This window comes from Centroberyx affinis, unplaced genomic scaffold, assembly GCF_046629955.1.
Source record: "Centroberyx affinis isolate AG114_WGS23_722 - 3 ecotype Tasmania unplaced genomic scaffold, CSIRO-AGI_Caff_v1 ptg000993l_1, whole genome shotgun sequence".
NCBI lineage: Eukaryota > Metazoa > Chordata > Actinopteri > Beryciformes > Berycidae > Centroberyx > Centroberyx affinis.
Window position 1 is genome coordinate 518,332 of NW_027279558.1, and position 13,875 is coordinate 532,206.

Consider the following 13,875-nt stretch of genomic DNA (forward strand, 5'->3'; position numbering starts at 1 on the left):
GATGAAGAAGTGATCCTGTGCAGCGCCCCCTGGTGGGCAGTAAGTGTAACTAAACAAGTGTGATTGAAGTACATACAGTACAAGACTGAGTCAGCCTTTATAACGTTTAAAATAAAATCCAGGATACCCAAAGAGTTTTCCTTTGGATATCTTACTAAGAATATATTTTGAATGTTTTTACAACGGCAATGTAAAGGCAATATATGTATACTTTTTGGGGCGGCTGATTGCCATATTACATAATACCAGTGAATTTGTTTTCCTTGCATGTCAGACACATGTATTCATTCATTCCTTCACTGTGTTGCTCAAAGATAATTCATCAAGGAAACACGCCAGGCTTCAAACCCTCCAGTCTGTCTAGTAAACCACAAGGCCACATTAATAGAATCAGTGTGTTTCAGGCTATTTACATTTCTCCCTTTCACAGAATAGGAGGAACACACATTTCAGCCGTTGGGAATTGGATCTTGGTCAATCTTGATTCGTTGAACGCGGTCTGTGTAGCAGTTAAAAAGGGAGTGTTTACTTAATTTCTGACATCCAACTGTATTTGTTCATGGAGAAACACGTCCAAGTTGTTTTTATCTATTTTGGCAAATAAATAACCAGGTTTTAGTTACAGCCCCACCTGCTATACCGTGCATATGAGGCCACCAACATGTAACTACCAGAGAACAGAAGAGAAGACACATTACAGAAACAATGAAACATAATACAAGAAGCAAAAAAAACATTATTTCAAATATTTATTTTTCTTACAAGGACTTGACTTGGGATGACGATTAAAGAAATCTGAAAAAAGGAAAATCTGTGGTTACATTGAAAGTTGCCTTGCTTTCTTTGGATAACTGGGACATAACCTATGACAGAGTGGCAGAGCGGTGATAACAGCATGTGGAGCTAGTTCTCTGGACAAATGGGCCGGTCACACTGTTTGTCTTCTAATAACAGTCTGTAGGGGAGAGTGAGCAGTAAAGTGGCAGTGGAGTAATGTACATAATGTACAAGACAATCAGCAACATTGTCCACAGGTCTACATTACAGAGGGGTGGCTGAATGCTAGTGGTCATCTGGACTCTTTACACTGGCTATTATTATGCACCATATCATCAATAACACTTATTCTAACATAATAATACAATATCAGCTATAAATAACAAAGTTAAGGAATACAAACTTGATGAACAACTGTCTGTTCAAATTAACACTTTCCCTGTGATACTGGTGTCAAACCTACATCGTTAGGATATAATGACTTAGGTGAGCTAGGTTTTTGTGCTTGTGTGTGTGTGCGTGTGTGTGTGTGTGTGTGTGTGTGTGTGTGTCAGACTGAATGGTGGTATGAACACACTCCTGCAGTAGTGTTAATTTCAGCCAGGGATGTTCTGTGTTGGCAGTCACAGTATTCTGGTGCCATCTTGGACCCAAATCCTCGGCTCTGGATCACAACGGTGCTGTGAGCTCTAAGCCCAAATCTGCATGAGAGATGAAGAGAGCAGACAGCGTGAAGCAGGAGAATCATGAGGATGAAAACTGCAGCTGCAATGTTGTATGTAGCACCATGTATTGAAGCAAGAGTTAGCACCTACACCTCAACAAAAGCCTGGAGAACAAAAACCTGCAGCCCAAACAGCCTCAACATACCTTCCTTATATGAAAAAGCAAATGTATGTAAAGAAAACACATTTTCGCCATTAAAACACAGCTAGCTGCATCTTTTGGTCACCTTCTCTCAAAACGTTTTAGACTCTGTCCATACTTCATCCAATCACAGGAGAGTAGCCCAACCTAACTCACTGGAAAGCAATTGTCAGACCATTCTCTAAGCATATTCTAATTTATCCTTAACATTGATTTAATTGATCCAAACATATATTCTCATTGGCCTATTTGAACAAAAATGGTTTAAATCTTAACCTTTTTAAACCTTTTTACTGAAAATTTGAACAGTTCTACACAGTACAAGTGCCTCAAAAGCTCAATTTTAATCTCAAAATCAATTTAGTAAATCCAGCATTGGCTGCACAAACCGTTTTTGAGTGACATTTAATTATATATATATATATTTATTTATTTATTATATACCCAAGGAGGAAGGCATCATATCAGAACCTGTTTTTGCTTGTACCTACATCACATATTGTCAAGATGGATTTACACTTATTTACACTGGACTGAAGAAGTGTCAGTCAGTACAAACGAATAGCCGCGACAAGCTGAAGCCGTCTTGTCTAATTACAACCCTGCTCACCCGTAGGGTGTTGTCCCAGGAGGCCGAGCAGAGCGCTGTGCCATCAGGTGACACTCTGACGGTGCTGACGCGGTTCTCATGGCCAAACAGGATGGAGACGCGAGTCCCCTTCAACACGTCCCATACATTTATGGTGTAGTCATTGTAGCCGCCGAAAAGCAGCCGCCCTGGAGGTGGGAGAAGGCAAGAGAGAGAGAGGAAACATGAGAGGAGAGGAGGGGAATATTGGAATAAAGGAAAGCAGGGACAAAGGAGTGGTTGACATTGTATGATACTGTCCAATATTGCTAAAAATGTTCTCAGTGTCTTGAAGAATCCTTGGATCTCTAAGAAAAAGTTGACTTTTTTGGAATTGTGTAAAAGCTGGTTGACTTTCCTCATTGATGCTGATAAGTATTTCATACACATGGGAGACAATGACAACTGTCCAAACCGTCACGTGTTTTTCCAAGTTCATAGTTTCAGAGACAAAAGAGGTCACAGAATCCTTAGAGTATGCTTTATTTGAATAACAAGTTCAGCATTTTCTGGGCCCTCAGTCAAGTCAAAATTATTTATTTGATGCCATACATTTGATATGATGACGTTTGCATCACAAACACCTTACCGCTCAGAGAGAAGTCCACACTGGAAGCGCCAAAGATGATGCTGTCCTTCTGGTAGACGGCCACCTCGCGGTCGGCCCGCAGGTCAAACAGACGGCACTGAGACACAAACACACACAACAATATATGGGCATGCATACAAGAAAGTATACATGCACACAAATGTGCACACACATGCATATATGCACACACACACACAAGTTACATTTAAGACAATATTAAAATTAAAATTATTATTAAAATCAGCTCAATTTCTCAACTGGCAGAAGATGTTCTGAGGTCAATAAAGTGATAATATCTTGACATTGGTAATGTCTGGTAATGATGGTAATGTTTTTCTATGGTTGGCACTTGCACTGATTTCAACAAGCTATGTTTAGAGCCCCTATATTATTATTTCCCTTAAAGTGACAGATTTTCTGCTGACAGAATACCAGTGCAGAAACTTTTCTATAACAATGTGTCTTGTTTAGAAAAATGACTAAAGCCTAGAGTTCAAAAATGTCAAGTAATCCCATGAGGGAAGGCTGTGATCTTTGACCCCTGCCACCAAATTACGATAGCAAAATCATTCAAATCAATATTACTTTTTGCCCGCAGGCATGAACCTTTGAAAAACAATCTAATGCTCTCTGTTGATGCACAGGAAACATATTGACAGGAGCAGCAGACACATCATCACCCTCAGATAAGCAGGTCAGCTGGAGGAACAGTATGAAGTGACTTACTGTGGCGTCGTCGGAGCCAGAGGCAAACGCATCTCCACTGGGGTAGTACCTGAATCAGTCAAAACAAAAACAGGTTTTCTCTGTTATCTCTGTCTTTGGCCAATTAGATTTTATCAATTTAAAGTTTTTACCTTTAAATTGACCTTTAAAATTGACCTTTAAATTTAATTTAAAGGTCAACCAGACCAAAAGCTGCATTTGATCTAAGTGCACTGAAGTCCTTTCTTCATTAAAAATGTTTAGAGAAATGTGTGGGTAACATACTTAGTTTCATTCCGTATTGTTCTTCCTCTTTGGGTGGAAATCATAAATAGCAGTTTTTACATGTTGTCTCTGTCAAGCAAATCCTCATAAATGATTTCTTTTTAAAGAGGAAGAAGAGAACCATGGAAAGACTTGTGGTTTATCACGAGAACCGGACTCACTTTACACAGTTGATGTCAGACTCGTGGGTCTCGAAGGACTGGACGTTCTGCCCAGAGCGCATGTCCCACACGTTGGCCTTCTTATCACAGCCCTGATAACACACACACACACACACATGTACACACACATTAGGAAGCATACTCAAACAAGAGACAATAATGCAGCATGAACAGGATGATAGATAAATACACGCACACACACGTACACACACACACTCACCCCAGAGACGAAGGTGTTTCCAGTCTCAGACGGGGCGAGGTCCAGGGACAAAACATCAGCTGTGTGACCGTGGAAACTCTGCAGCAGCTGCCCGCTCTCCACATCCCACAAGGCACATGTGCCATCACCGCTTGATGTCAGGAGCTAACAAACACACACACGCCCACACACACACACACACACATACATGGGTGCATACACAGAACACATACACGCACACAAAAACACAAACACATGAAAGATATGAAACCATAAAGCTCTTTTCAGCCCAGCTGGGGGATTTTTTTTTAAAGAATCACAGTGTCTTGTGAAGAAGAGGGCAAAGTTAGACAGCCAGTGTAAGCACTTTAAATTCTGTACAGTTCACTTAAGACAAATATTAAAGGGTCTCTTTAAAAACATACTAGTACCCTAGTTATCTGGGAATCCCCCATAACCATCCCTAATACACTCATGCACCGAAGAGACCAGTCAACTATATAGGAACTGGATGAGGCACTTGTGATGCTGCTCTCTGCTGGTGGACAGGAGGAAGAGCAGGTCACAGAGGGACCGTCCGTACATATTCTACTGGAAACTCCTGTCTGGTTGGGCTTAGGGGTCGAACCAGCTGACAAAACGAGGCTGAATCTTGTTTGAAAAGGCACTGTGTGTTGGACCCTGATGGATCCTGGGATCATCAGCATCAGGGGTTTCAAAGACTGGCATAGAGGTGGGCCATGGAAAGATCTATATTTTGTTATATACGCCTACACAATGCATGAAAAATCTAGTTTGGTTCACGATTTTTATTTTAGAAATTTAGGTTGCTTCTGAATTCTATTTTCAGACCCAAATGTTTGAAATACTCCACGCAAAGAAAGAACCTTCTTCTCCTTCTTTATATGGACACTGATCTGTCTCACCACACCGACAGAGAACCAGATGTAAGAAAAAAGCTGTCTGTAGATGCAGTAACTCTGCTTCCTGTATTGATTCTAGGTGCCATAAAGGTCTAATGAAAACTCCTGACAGTCTGTTTTTCCTTTTAACAGAGTGCAGGGATAGAGAGCTTCTGTAGATCTCCACTCTATCATATGGTTAATGGCACTATGATCCTTGTTTATGTATACACACACAAACACACACACACACACACATACAAGGCAGACACACGTACTCAGTCACGCTCAAATACACACAAATAAAAAGCCAAAGGGCAGCACCTCCACTGACAGAGAGAACTCACGCTCGCATGTATGTGACGTGGAAACACACACATGCACACAAAATGTCAGCAACTCCACTGATGAAAACACATTATGGGCACTTCGGAGACACGTTCAGGCGTCGGTGAGCGCTGCTGGCTGGTGCATTAGAGCTTGTCTGTTGGATGACCTCGGGACACACACCACATCCTCCCTGGGCTGAGAGGCAGCTCCAGTTTCTATATGGATGTAATTATCAGTAAGCCACACCATAATTGTCACACAATATTGTCGTTCTCTACTGATTTTGCTCATGAACTCAAATATTACCATGCCAAATAAAGTCAACACCCAGCCCTGCAAACATTTTGACTTTGAATAGATGTTGATCCTAAGGCCTCCACCGACATTGAAATATATGTAAATATAGTGGCAAAGTAAAAAATGAGACGACATCCGTATTCATCTGTAGCAGATACCTGCATTGTTTTATGAAATTGGGATCTATAAATCTTACTAATATCAACACACAACTGTTTTCCGAAGCTGTTTTAATCTGAAGTTTTGCCATGCTATAAAATAATAGAATGTAATAATATAATAATGTGTTGTTTGGGTTGCTGTTGCACCCTGCCACCTCCTTCATATCGCTGTACGTTAAATACTTGCTGGGAGTCCATTAGATAACACAGTGATCCCCCATCTAAACTCTTTGCCCGCTACCATGTGAGAATGCCTCATGACCCACTTTTGCGTCATGACCCGCCAGCTGAAAAACACTGCTGCTCTTGAATGTTGCTACCAGTTGGCCACACACAGTCAAACACACAAATGAGTTAATACTGGCAGCAACACAGTGACTGCAGGTCGTTCTGTCTCTCCTGGTAGATTTTTAGGCCGGTTGAATATGTGCCGCCCTTTGGAACCGGTCTTTCTGGTATTTCTACACTAAATATGAATGGTAAACACTTTCTGATAAAGACCTCTGCGCTTCAAGGCCTGTTTTACTGGCATAAAGACAGCTGTGCGTGCCAGTGTGTCCATGCATGTGTCATGTGCATGTATGTGTTTGTGAGATAGAAAATGTGTGTGTGTGTGTGTGTGTGTGTCTATGCGTTAAATGCTTTGCCCTGTGGTCAGTGTGCTCCACTCTTTCCTAGATAAAGGCCACTCAGTGTCTATTAATACACCCAGAATGGAGGACCATCACTCTCCCTCCTCTTCTCCTCTCTCCCCCCTCCTCCCCCTGCCATCCATCTCACATCTCTTCCTCTTCCTCCTCTTCCCCCAATTCTGCTCCTCTGCCTTGCTGAGAGCCAGACTGTAGTAAATTATTAAAGCTCAATATCTCACTCCATTCCAGTCCTGTCCTCCTTTTCTCTGATTTCCTGTCCCCTTCCTTCGTTCTTTCCTCTCTCCAGTATTTTAACTCTCTTTTGCGGCCCAAAAGGATGCCGAGTCATAATCCTCTGACACAGCCAAAGAAAGATGGACTGCAACGCCTAATGGTTATTTCATCTTTTAAAGCAAGATCAGAAACTATAGAAGCTGCGGATTGTTTATTATAAAACTGTAAAATCTGTAAAAGATTTGCATGATAAGAATATATATTTTGCACTCTCTTGCACTTTTGCACCTCTTCCCACTTCTCTCTCTACACTCTGGATAAAGGCATCAGCTAAACGACTATAATGTAATGTAAACATAAACGTAATGCATGAGTTAAATCATCTCAGAGCCTCTAATATCATGTTACAAGCTCCCTGGGGAATCTAACCATTAACGTATTTCTCCAGGCAGTATCTATTGATCAGTAGAACCTGCTGATCAGCAGACTGTTTCAGTATATTGAATTTATAATGTTTTTTTTTTTCACTAATATCAATATACTGAAAATACTAGGATGTTACATTAGTGAATGTGAGTGGCTCGTTGGTCTAGCGGTATGATTCTCACTTCGGGTGTGAGAGGTCCCAGGTTCAAATCCCGGACGAGCCCTGAAGGCAGAAACTCTAGTGCTCTAGTGCCTATTTCTTCTTCTTTCTACATACAGGTACTGTGGCTCTGACCTACTGGTTTCTTGTAATATATATATATATATATAATGTTGGTGATCTAGGGATTGAAATGTATTGTAACATTGTAACTCTGGATATGAGCATCACACAAGCACTGAAAATGTGAATATAGACAATAAAGGAGTAGACGCTAAAATACTCAAGGGAAACTGGTAGAATAGAAACATCACAGACATGGTGACAAAATGAAGCAGTCAGAGAAAGCAACAACTCCAGTATGTTTTGAATGTGTTCATTTGAAATTGTACTGACAAACACAACAAACTGCTTCCCTCTCCACAACTCCACCAAACCCTAATATACCAAACAACACCAAACACACACACAAATGATTTTCAAAAGGCAGAAAATAGTTGATGGGAAACATTTTGTAGCCTCCAGCTCCTACCATAACTCAAATACAGTCAGTGTTTATCTACAAATCTTACAAATTTAAACAAAACATGCACTGCTTCAAAATGTACTCAGTGGCCATGTTTAGTCAGTCAAAGTGGAAAAATGTATTCAAACCTAGGGAATGAAGGACCTAGGACCATAAAGGAATTTCTGATTGGGCCTTTATTTCCATTTTCAGATTGGGCATTAAACCAAGAAATCGAGGCGCTCACCTGCATGTCTGAGTTGGTGAAGCTGCATCCTGATAGGTAGTTGGTGTGCATGGCGACCGACTTCTTCTTAGCAGCCAGGTTCTCGTTCTTGTCCAGTGACAGCGGATAGACCGAGCACTTGTTATCCAATCCGCTGTTGTTGGATGGGACAGAAGGGTCAGAGGTCAAAGGAAGGGTTTCATTCCACAACCCTATATATCCATTTTGGAGGGGAAAAATGGACCAGATATTCATTATTCAGTGTTTCAAAGTGATTATTATGTATGATCTAGGGGTTGGATATAACCAAGAGGTTAGGCTTGTGACTAGCGAGGAGTCAACATTTTTCCAATAATGGATAGCTCACTTTAGTGTGAAGTTGTTAAAATAAACAAGGAGAGGAGTTGATTTTTGACAATTAGAAAGAATGCCACTCAATTAAATCTGTGCTGAAAAAAGAGAATTCCTCTGTACTCACCCGCATGCTACAGCACAGCCTGAAGGGGCATAAGCACATGCCATGACCCACGTACATGGCATGGTGACAGCATGCTCCTGGAACACACACACACACACACACACACACACACACACACACACACACACACAGTGCTGCAGTGAACCTGGATGTGGTGAGTCTTAATGAAGGTTGCTTTTAGTGTGGTTAAGTCTGCTCTACCAAGAGACAAGATTAGTGTGGGAGCGAAACCAGGCTGTCATTAAAGTGCACTCTGACACACACGCACACGCACACACACACACACACACACACACACACTCACACTGTCATTACAGTGTACTGATGGATAGATAATCTTTAGTTTCCTCTTTCCAGGCATATGTGGCCCTGTCCCGCCCTCTCCCTCGGAGCAGCAGAGGAGCAGAAGATGGCCGGCCCTCCCACTCAACAGAAGCACATATGGTATGGAGGACAGAACAGATTCACTCCAAAACGAGCTGCAGTATCCACCGTTAGAAAAAAAAACTGGCACTTAGCCTTATATAACTGCTGCCATGAGAGTGAATATCAGATTATTTAAATCATTATGTATCTTCAGACCTTTGCTGGCAAATTTCTTACTGATCTAGACTTTTGAAACAGTGAATCATAAATATTAGATAGACATTTTTTTTCAAAATTGATCTATTGCATTTTGAAATCAACCCGTTCATTTATAGTCATTCATTATTGACAAGAATTCACATTCTTTTAAATGTGCACAAAAGCACAACACAGATCTTTACTCACCTTGTTGAGGGTGAAACCATCCCAAACGATCACTTTTCCATCCTAGATGAGAGAAAAAATCAGCATCACACAGAAGTAATACATATATATATATATATTAAAAAAAAAACATTAACGTGTCCTGCTGTACAGAAATCATATACTGTATGTAGTGTCCAATAAGAAACTTTAACACGAGTTAAAAAGCCAAACACAAAGCCAAACATTACTAGATCTCTCTTCATATACTGTACATATTGCATCTGTGTGAGTGTGAGTGTGTGTGTGTGTGTGTGTGTGTGTGTGTGTGTGTACCTGTGAAGAGCTGACCAGACGGCGCTTGTCTTTACACCAGTCCATACACAGCACCTTGTTCCCATGGCCCTTCAGTGTGCGTCTGGTCTTCATGGAGAGAGCACCCAACACCTCAATCTTTTCAGCCACCTGGTGCACTAGGACACGCACACACACACACACACACACACACACACACACACACACACACATGCACACAGATACATACACACACAGAGGTTAAGATCTAGTTAAGATCTAAGTAGGCATATGTGAGTGCTGTAGCTAAAGACAGAGTTGCATCTCAGGAAGATTAAAATAGGCATCCAATTTATTCTGAAAAACTGGTTGCATCAACATAAAGGCCTTTGACTGGTTAACTAATTTTTTGTACTTCGTATAAGTAACATACTATATGATAGTAGATTAGGAGCCAAAACCAAGGGGTATTTCCTTTTGTAAACCTATAAAATAGCATGCAACAATGAGTTGGGGTCTCTGAAAACATCTTTTCAATATTTGGGTCCCCATAAAATAAGTCTGGTAACCACCAGAGAGCAGAGCATGCCACACTTAACGCATGAAGTCAATAATTGAAAGCATGACTCTGCTATATTTAATGCTGAGGTGTAATGAAAGCTGTTAGGGTGAAGTTCAGACAGGTTTATGAGGCGAGGGCGTTTGAGGACTTACATTTACAATCTACAATATTTACAATCTCCATCCCAAATCATCAATCATCCCAACATCATATATTTCCTGTGCATCACCATCGAAAAACACCAATCATCTGGCCCCCACTGTGTGAACGACCCTCCCGGTGCATCCTCCATCCTAACTGAAAAATGCATAGGCTGTGTGCAAAAAAACATAAATTATGAAAATGAGCTCCTCTTCTGAGTAATCACAGCCACGGAAACAGGCTGCCTGCGAACTGCATCTGTCAAGTGTCTCATCGCCGTTTGTCGTGTTGATGTGCCGACCCTGTGTTTCAGTATCACGGTGACACGGTACAGTTAGTGTGCGTTTTTGATGCTGGACACTTACGCTCCACATCGTGCAGCTTCGCCCGCTCCTCCTCCAGCTTCTTCTTCAGACTGTCGCTCTCGTTCTTCAGCGTCGCCAGGCTCTCTCCCTTCTGAAGCCCCTGACACGCCATCTTTGGGAGGAAAAAACAGATTAAAAAAAGGGGGGATGGGAAAAACGGGAAAATTGGGGGAAAAAACAACGGGAGACGGGACGGTTGGCGGTGCGATGTTTGTTGAGATTCTCCGCCTAGAGCGCAGCTGATGCTGCCGCGGTGACGTCACGGCTGCTCTCTCTCTCTCTCTCTCTCTCTCTCTCTCTCTCTCCCCCGCTCTCTCCCTCCTGCACTTCTTTGTAATTCCGTTACACATTCACCCCAAATAAACCTCACTATTGATCAGTAGAACCTGCTGATCAGCAGACTGTTTCAGTATATTGAATTTATAATGGGTTTTTTTCCACTAATATCAATATACTGAAAATACTAGGATGTTGCTCTAGTGCCTATTTCTTACTTGCATGACTACATACAGGTACTGTGGCTCTGACCTACTGGTTTCTTGTAATGTTGATGATCTAGGGATTGAAATGTATTCTACTATTGTAACATTGTAACTCTGGATATGAGCTCAGACAAGCACTGAAAATGTGAATATAGACAATAAAGGAGTAGATGCTAAAATACTCAAGGGAAACTGGTAGAATAGAAACATCACAGACATGGTGACAAAATGAAGCAGTCAGAGAAAGCAACAACTCCAGTATGTTTTGAATGTGTTCATTTGAAATTGTACTGACAAACACAACAAACTGCTTCCCTCTCCACAACTCCACCAAACCCTAATATACCAAACAACACCAAACACACACACAGATGATTTTCAAAAGGCAGAAAATAGTTGATGGGAAACATTTTGTAGCCTCCAGCTCCTACCATAACTCAAATACAGTCAGTGTTTATCTACAAATCTTACAAATTTAAACAAAACATGCACTGCTTCAAAATGTACTCAGTGGCCATGTTTAGTCAGTCAAAGTGGAAAAATGTATTCAAACCTAGGGAATGAAGGACCTAGGACCATAAAGGAAGTCACTTTGTTTCTTTTTCTCATTTGACATATCATAAGTATATCCAAAAACAGAGCTTGCCACTAAATTATCTGCTAAAAGATCCATAACTGGCATATTTGCATATTTTGTACATAATATCTTGTGTATTACTCTCTCAAAGCCACTGGACACTTCTTTAAGGGAGACCGGGGAAGGTTGCAACAGGATATGTTGAAGTGCTTTCAATTTCTCTAAAGGAAAGAGCTGTGAATAAAACTAACACTTTAACATTTTTATTTAAAATTTACAATTTTAAATAAAAACAATGAACTTATAATTTTGAGCTTAGTAGGCCAAGTATTTTTTTTAAACTAAATCTGTTTATAGTCTGTGTTGTGTTGACATTGTTGACATTGTCTTTCTAAGATCTGCTGCTACTGATAGGTCCTACTACTGCAGCTATTGGGTACTTGCTGTATTCTTATTCATAGTCTATTTTTCTTTGATGTAGCCTATTACTGCTTTCCTATGCAACTGCCCAGTTTCCCTCAGGGGGTCATTACAGTTTCATCTATAATCATCTAGGCTAATATAAAGGTAGTGTGAAAGAGTGAGTGTTGTGAAAGATTATTGTGTGGCAGCAGATCTCAGGCTCACTGGATTCAGCTGATAGACCGATGGGTTTTTGAAGAGGACTGAGACCCTCCAGTCTAACACAGTGGATTGACACTGCAGGATAGGATAGGTGTCAGGCTAGCTGTTGACAAAGGACCACAGATCAGGGGGGATGGCCTGGCACCAGGGAGGATGGCCTGGCATGCATTTATCTCTCCTCATGACATTGTGTGTGTGTGTGTGTGTGTGTGTGTGTGGGCACGTGGCGTCTGCCCAGGCAGGGCTGAAGATGTTGGCAGTGTAAGTACAGTTGTATGTCAAAAGGTGTTGGTGAGTGAGTGTGTGTCTTGTATGAGCGTATCTGCACGTGTTCAGTGCAATGTCCTACAACATGTTAGTCTGATCCTGGTCAAATAGATAGAAACACACCCTGCCAACAAGTATAATATGTCTATAGAAAAATACAAGAGCCTGAATTAAGAATACTCCCAGTACAGTACATGATTTGAACCTGAAATCTCAGGACTGTTGGCGTTTCGTATGTGTTTCTATGGATTTAGTTTGATCCTATCCAAACCATTTAGGCACAATATTGACCTAGGTTTTGCAGCTACCTGTTTTGAATCAACTTGGTCAAACTATTCACCAACCCAATTAGTCATTTGCTCAAGCTCTTGAATATGAAGTGACTGTGTGAAATGATCCATCAAATCGTTCCTTGCTAGATTTAAAAATCAAATTCTAGGAAAAATACTGTTGTTTTTTTTTCAGACACTCTGAACATTGACAGACGTTTGGTCATACAGGTCCAGCTGTGAATGCTGAACCTTGCTGTTACTCTGTAGGTCAGTCAGGTCCGTACCATCTCCACACAGAAGGAGCAGTAGTTGATGGGCTCACTCTTGATGTAGATGTTCATCAGAGGGCTCGCATTGCTGCAGCTGTCGCAGGGGCCAAAGGTAATGGCCATGAACGTCTGGTCACACATGGCTGCAGCTGATCACCAACACACCTGTGGAAAACACATACACACACACACACACACACATACATGCAAACAAACGCATACACACCAATTAACCAAAGTCATGCAGTTTTTATCACTCATACACTCTGCACAGCATGGAGGAAACTATCAGCTAAACCACATGTGGGAGATTCTTTTGTCTTGACTGAGGCTTTTTTGATTTCCGTACTGGGCTGTGACCGCTTGGCCTGTGAGTGTGTGTGTGTGTGTGTGTGTGTGTGTGACACTCTACAGGAGATAAGCAGTTGGTAATCTACTTCAGGCTGATCCTTCTCCAGAGGAGAGGAGTGGAGCACAGCTATTCTGGGAGCCACACACATCCAGTACACACTCAGTATACAGGAGATACAGGATAAACATTAAGTTCAATAACAACTGAATATCGCCACTCATCACAAAAAGCTACATTTTGATGACGGTCCTGTACTTGTCAATGAAGCAGTGCCTTGTTTTCGTCTAAATAAGAGTTTATAACTTATAGCTTTTCCAACATACCTGCCAGTAGCTTACGGACTATTGGTCTCCCTTACAGGACACAGTCATGTCATGTA

The 13,875-nt window shown here is 41.3% G+C and overlaps 1 protein-coding gene and 1 non-coding gene across 2 annotated transcripts; one reads left to right on the forward strand and one right to left on the reverse strand.

Annotated features, from left to right (window-relative positions):
* Positions 1-770: 770 nt before the first annotated feature.
* Positions 771-13,285, reverse strand: LOC139646554 (guanine nucleotide-binding protein subunit beta-5b). The gene is made up of 12 exons (XM_071522456.1): positions 13,160-13,285; positions 10,654-10,765; positions 9,628-9,764; positions 9,334-9,375; positions 8,563-8,639; positions 8,106-8,238; positions 4,233-4,376; positions 4,013-4,104; positions 3,588-3,636; positions 2,862-2,958; positions 2,255-2,421; positions 771-1,478 (listed from the first exon to the last, which is right to left on the reverse strand). Exons 1-12 carry the CDS (start codon positions 13,283-13,285, stop codon positions 1,467-1,469), a joined length of 1,188 nt encoding a protein of 395 aa, XP_071378557.1. The 3' UTR covers positions 771-1,466.
* trnap-cgg (transfer RNA proline (anticodon CGG)) lies at positions 7,346-7,417 on the forward strand. Its single transcript has one exon. It is a non-coding gene; the product is annotated as a tRNA-Pro (tRNA).
* Positions 13,286-13,875: the final 590 nt, after the last annotated feature.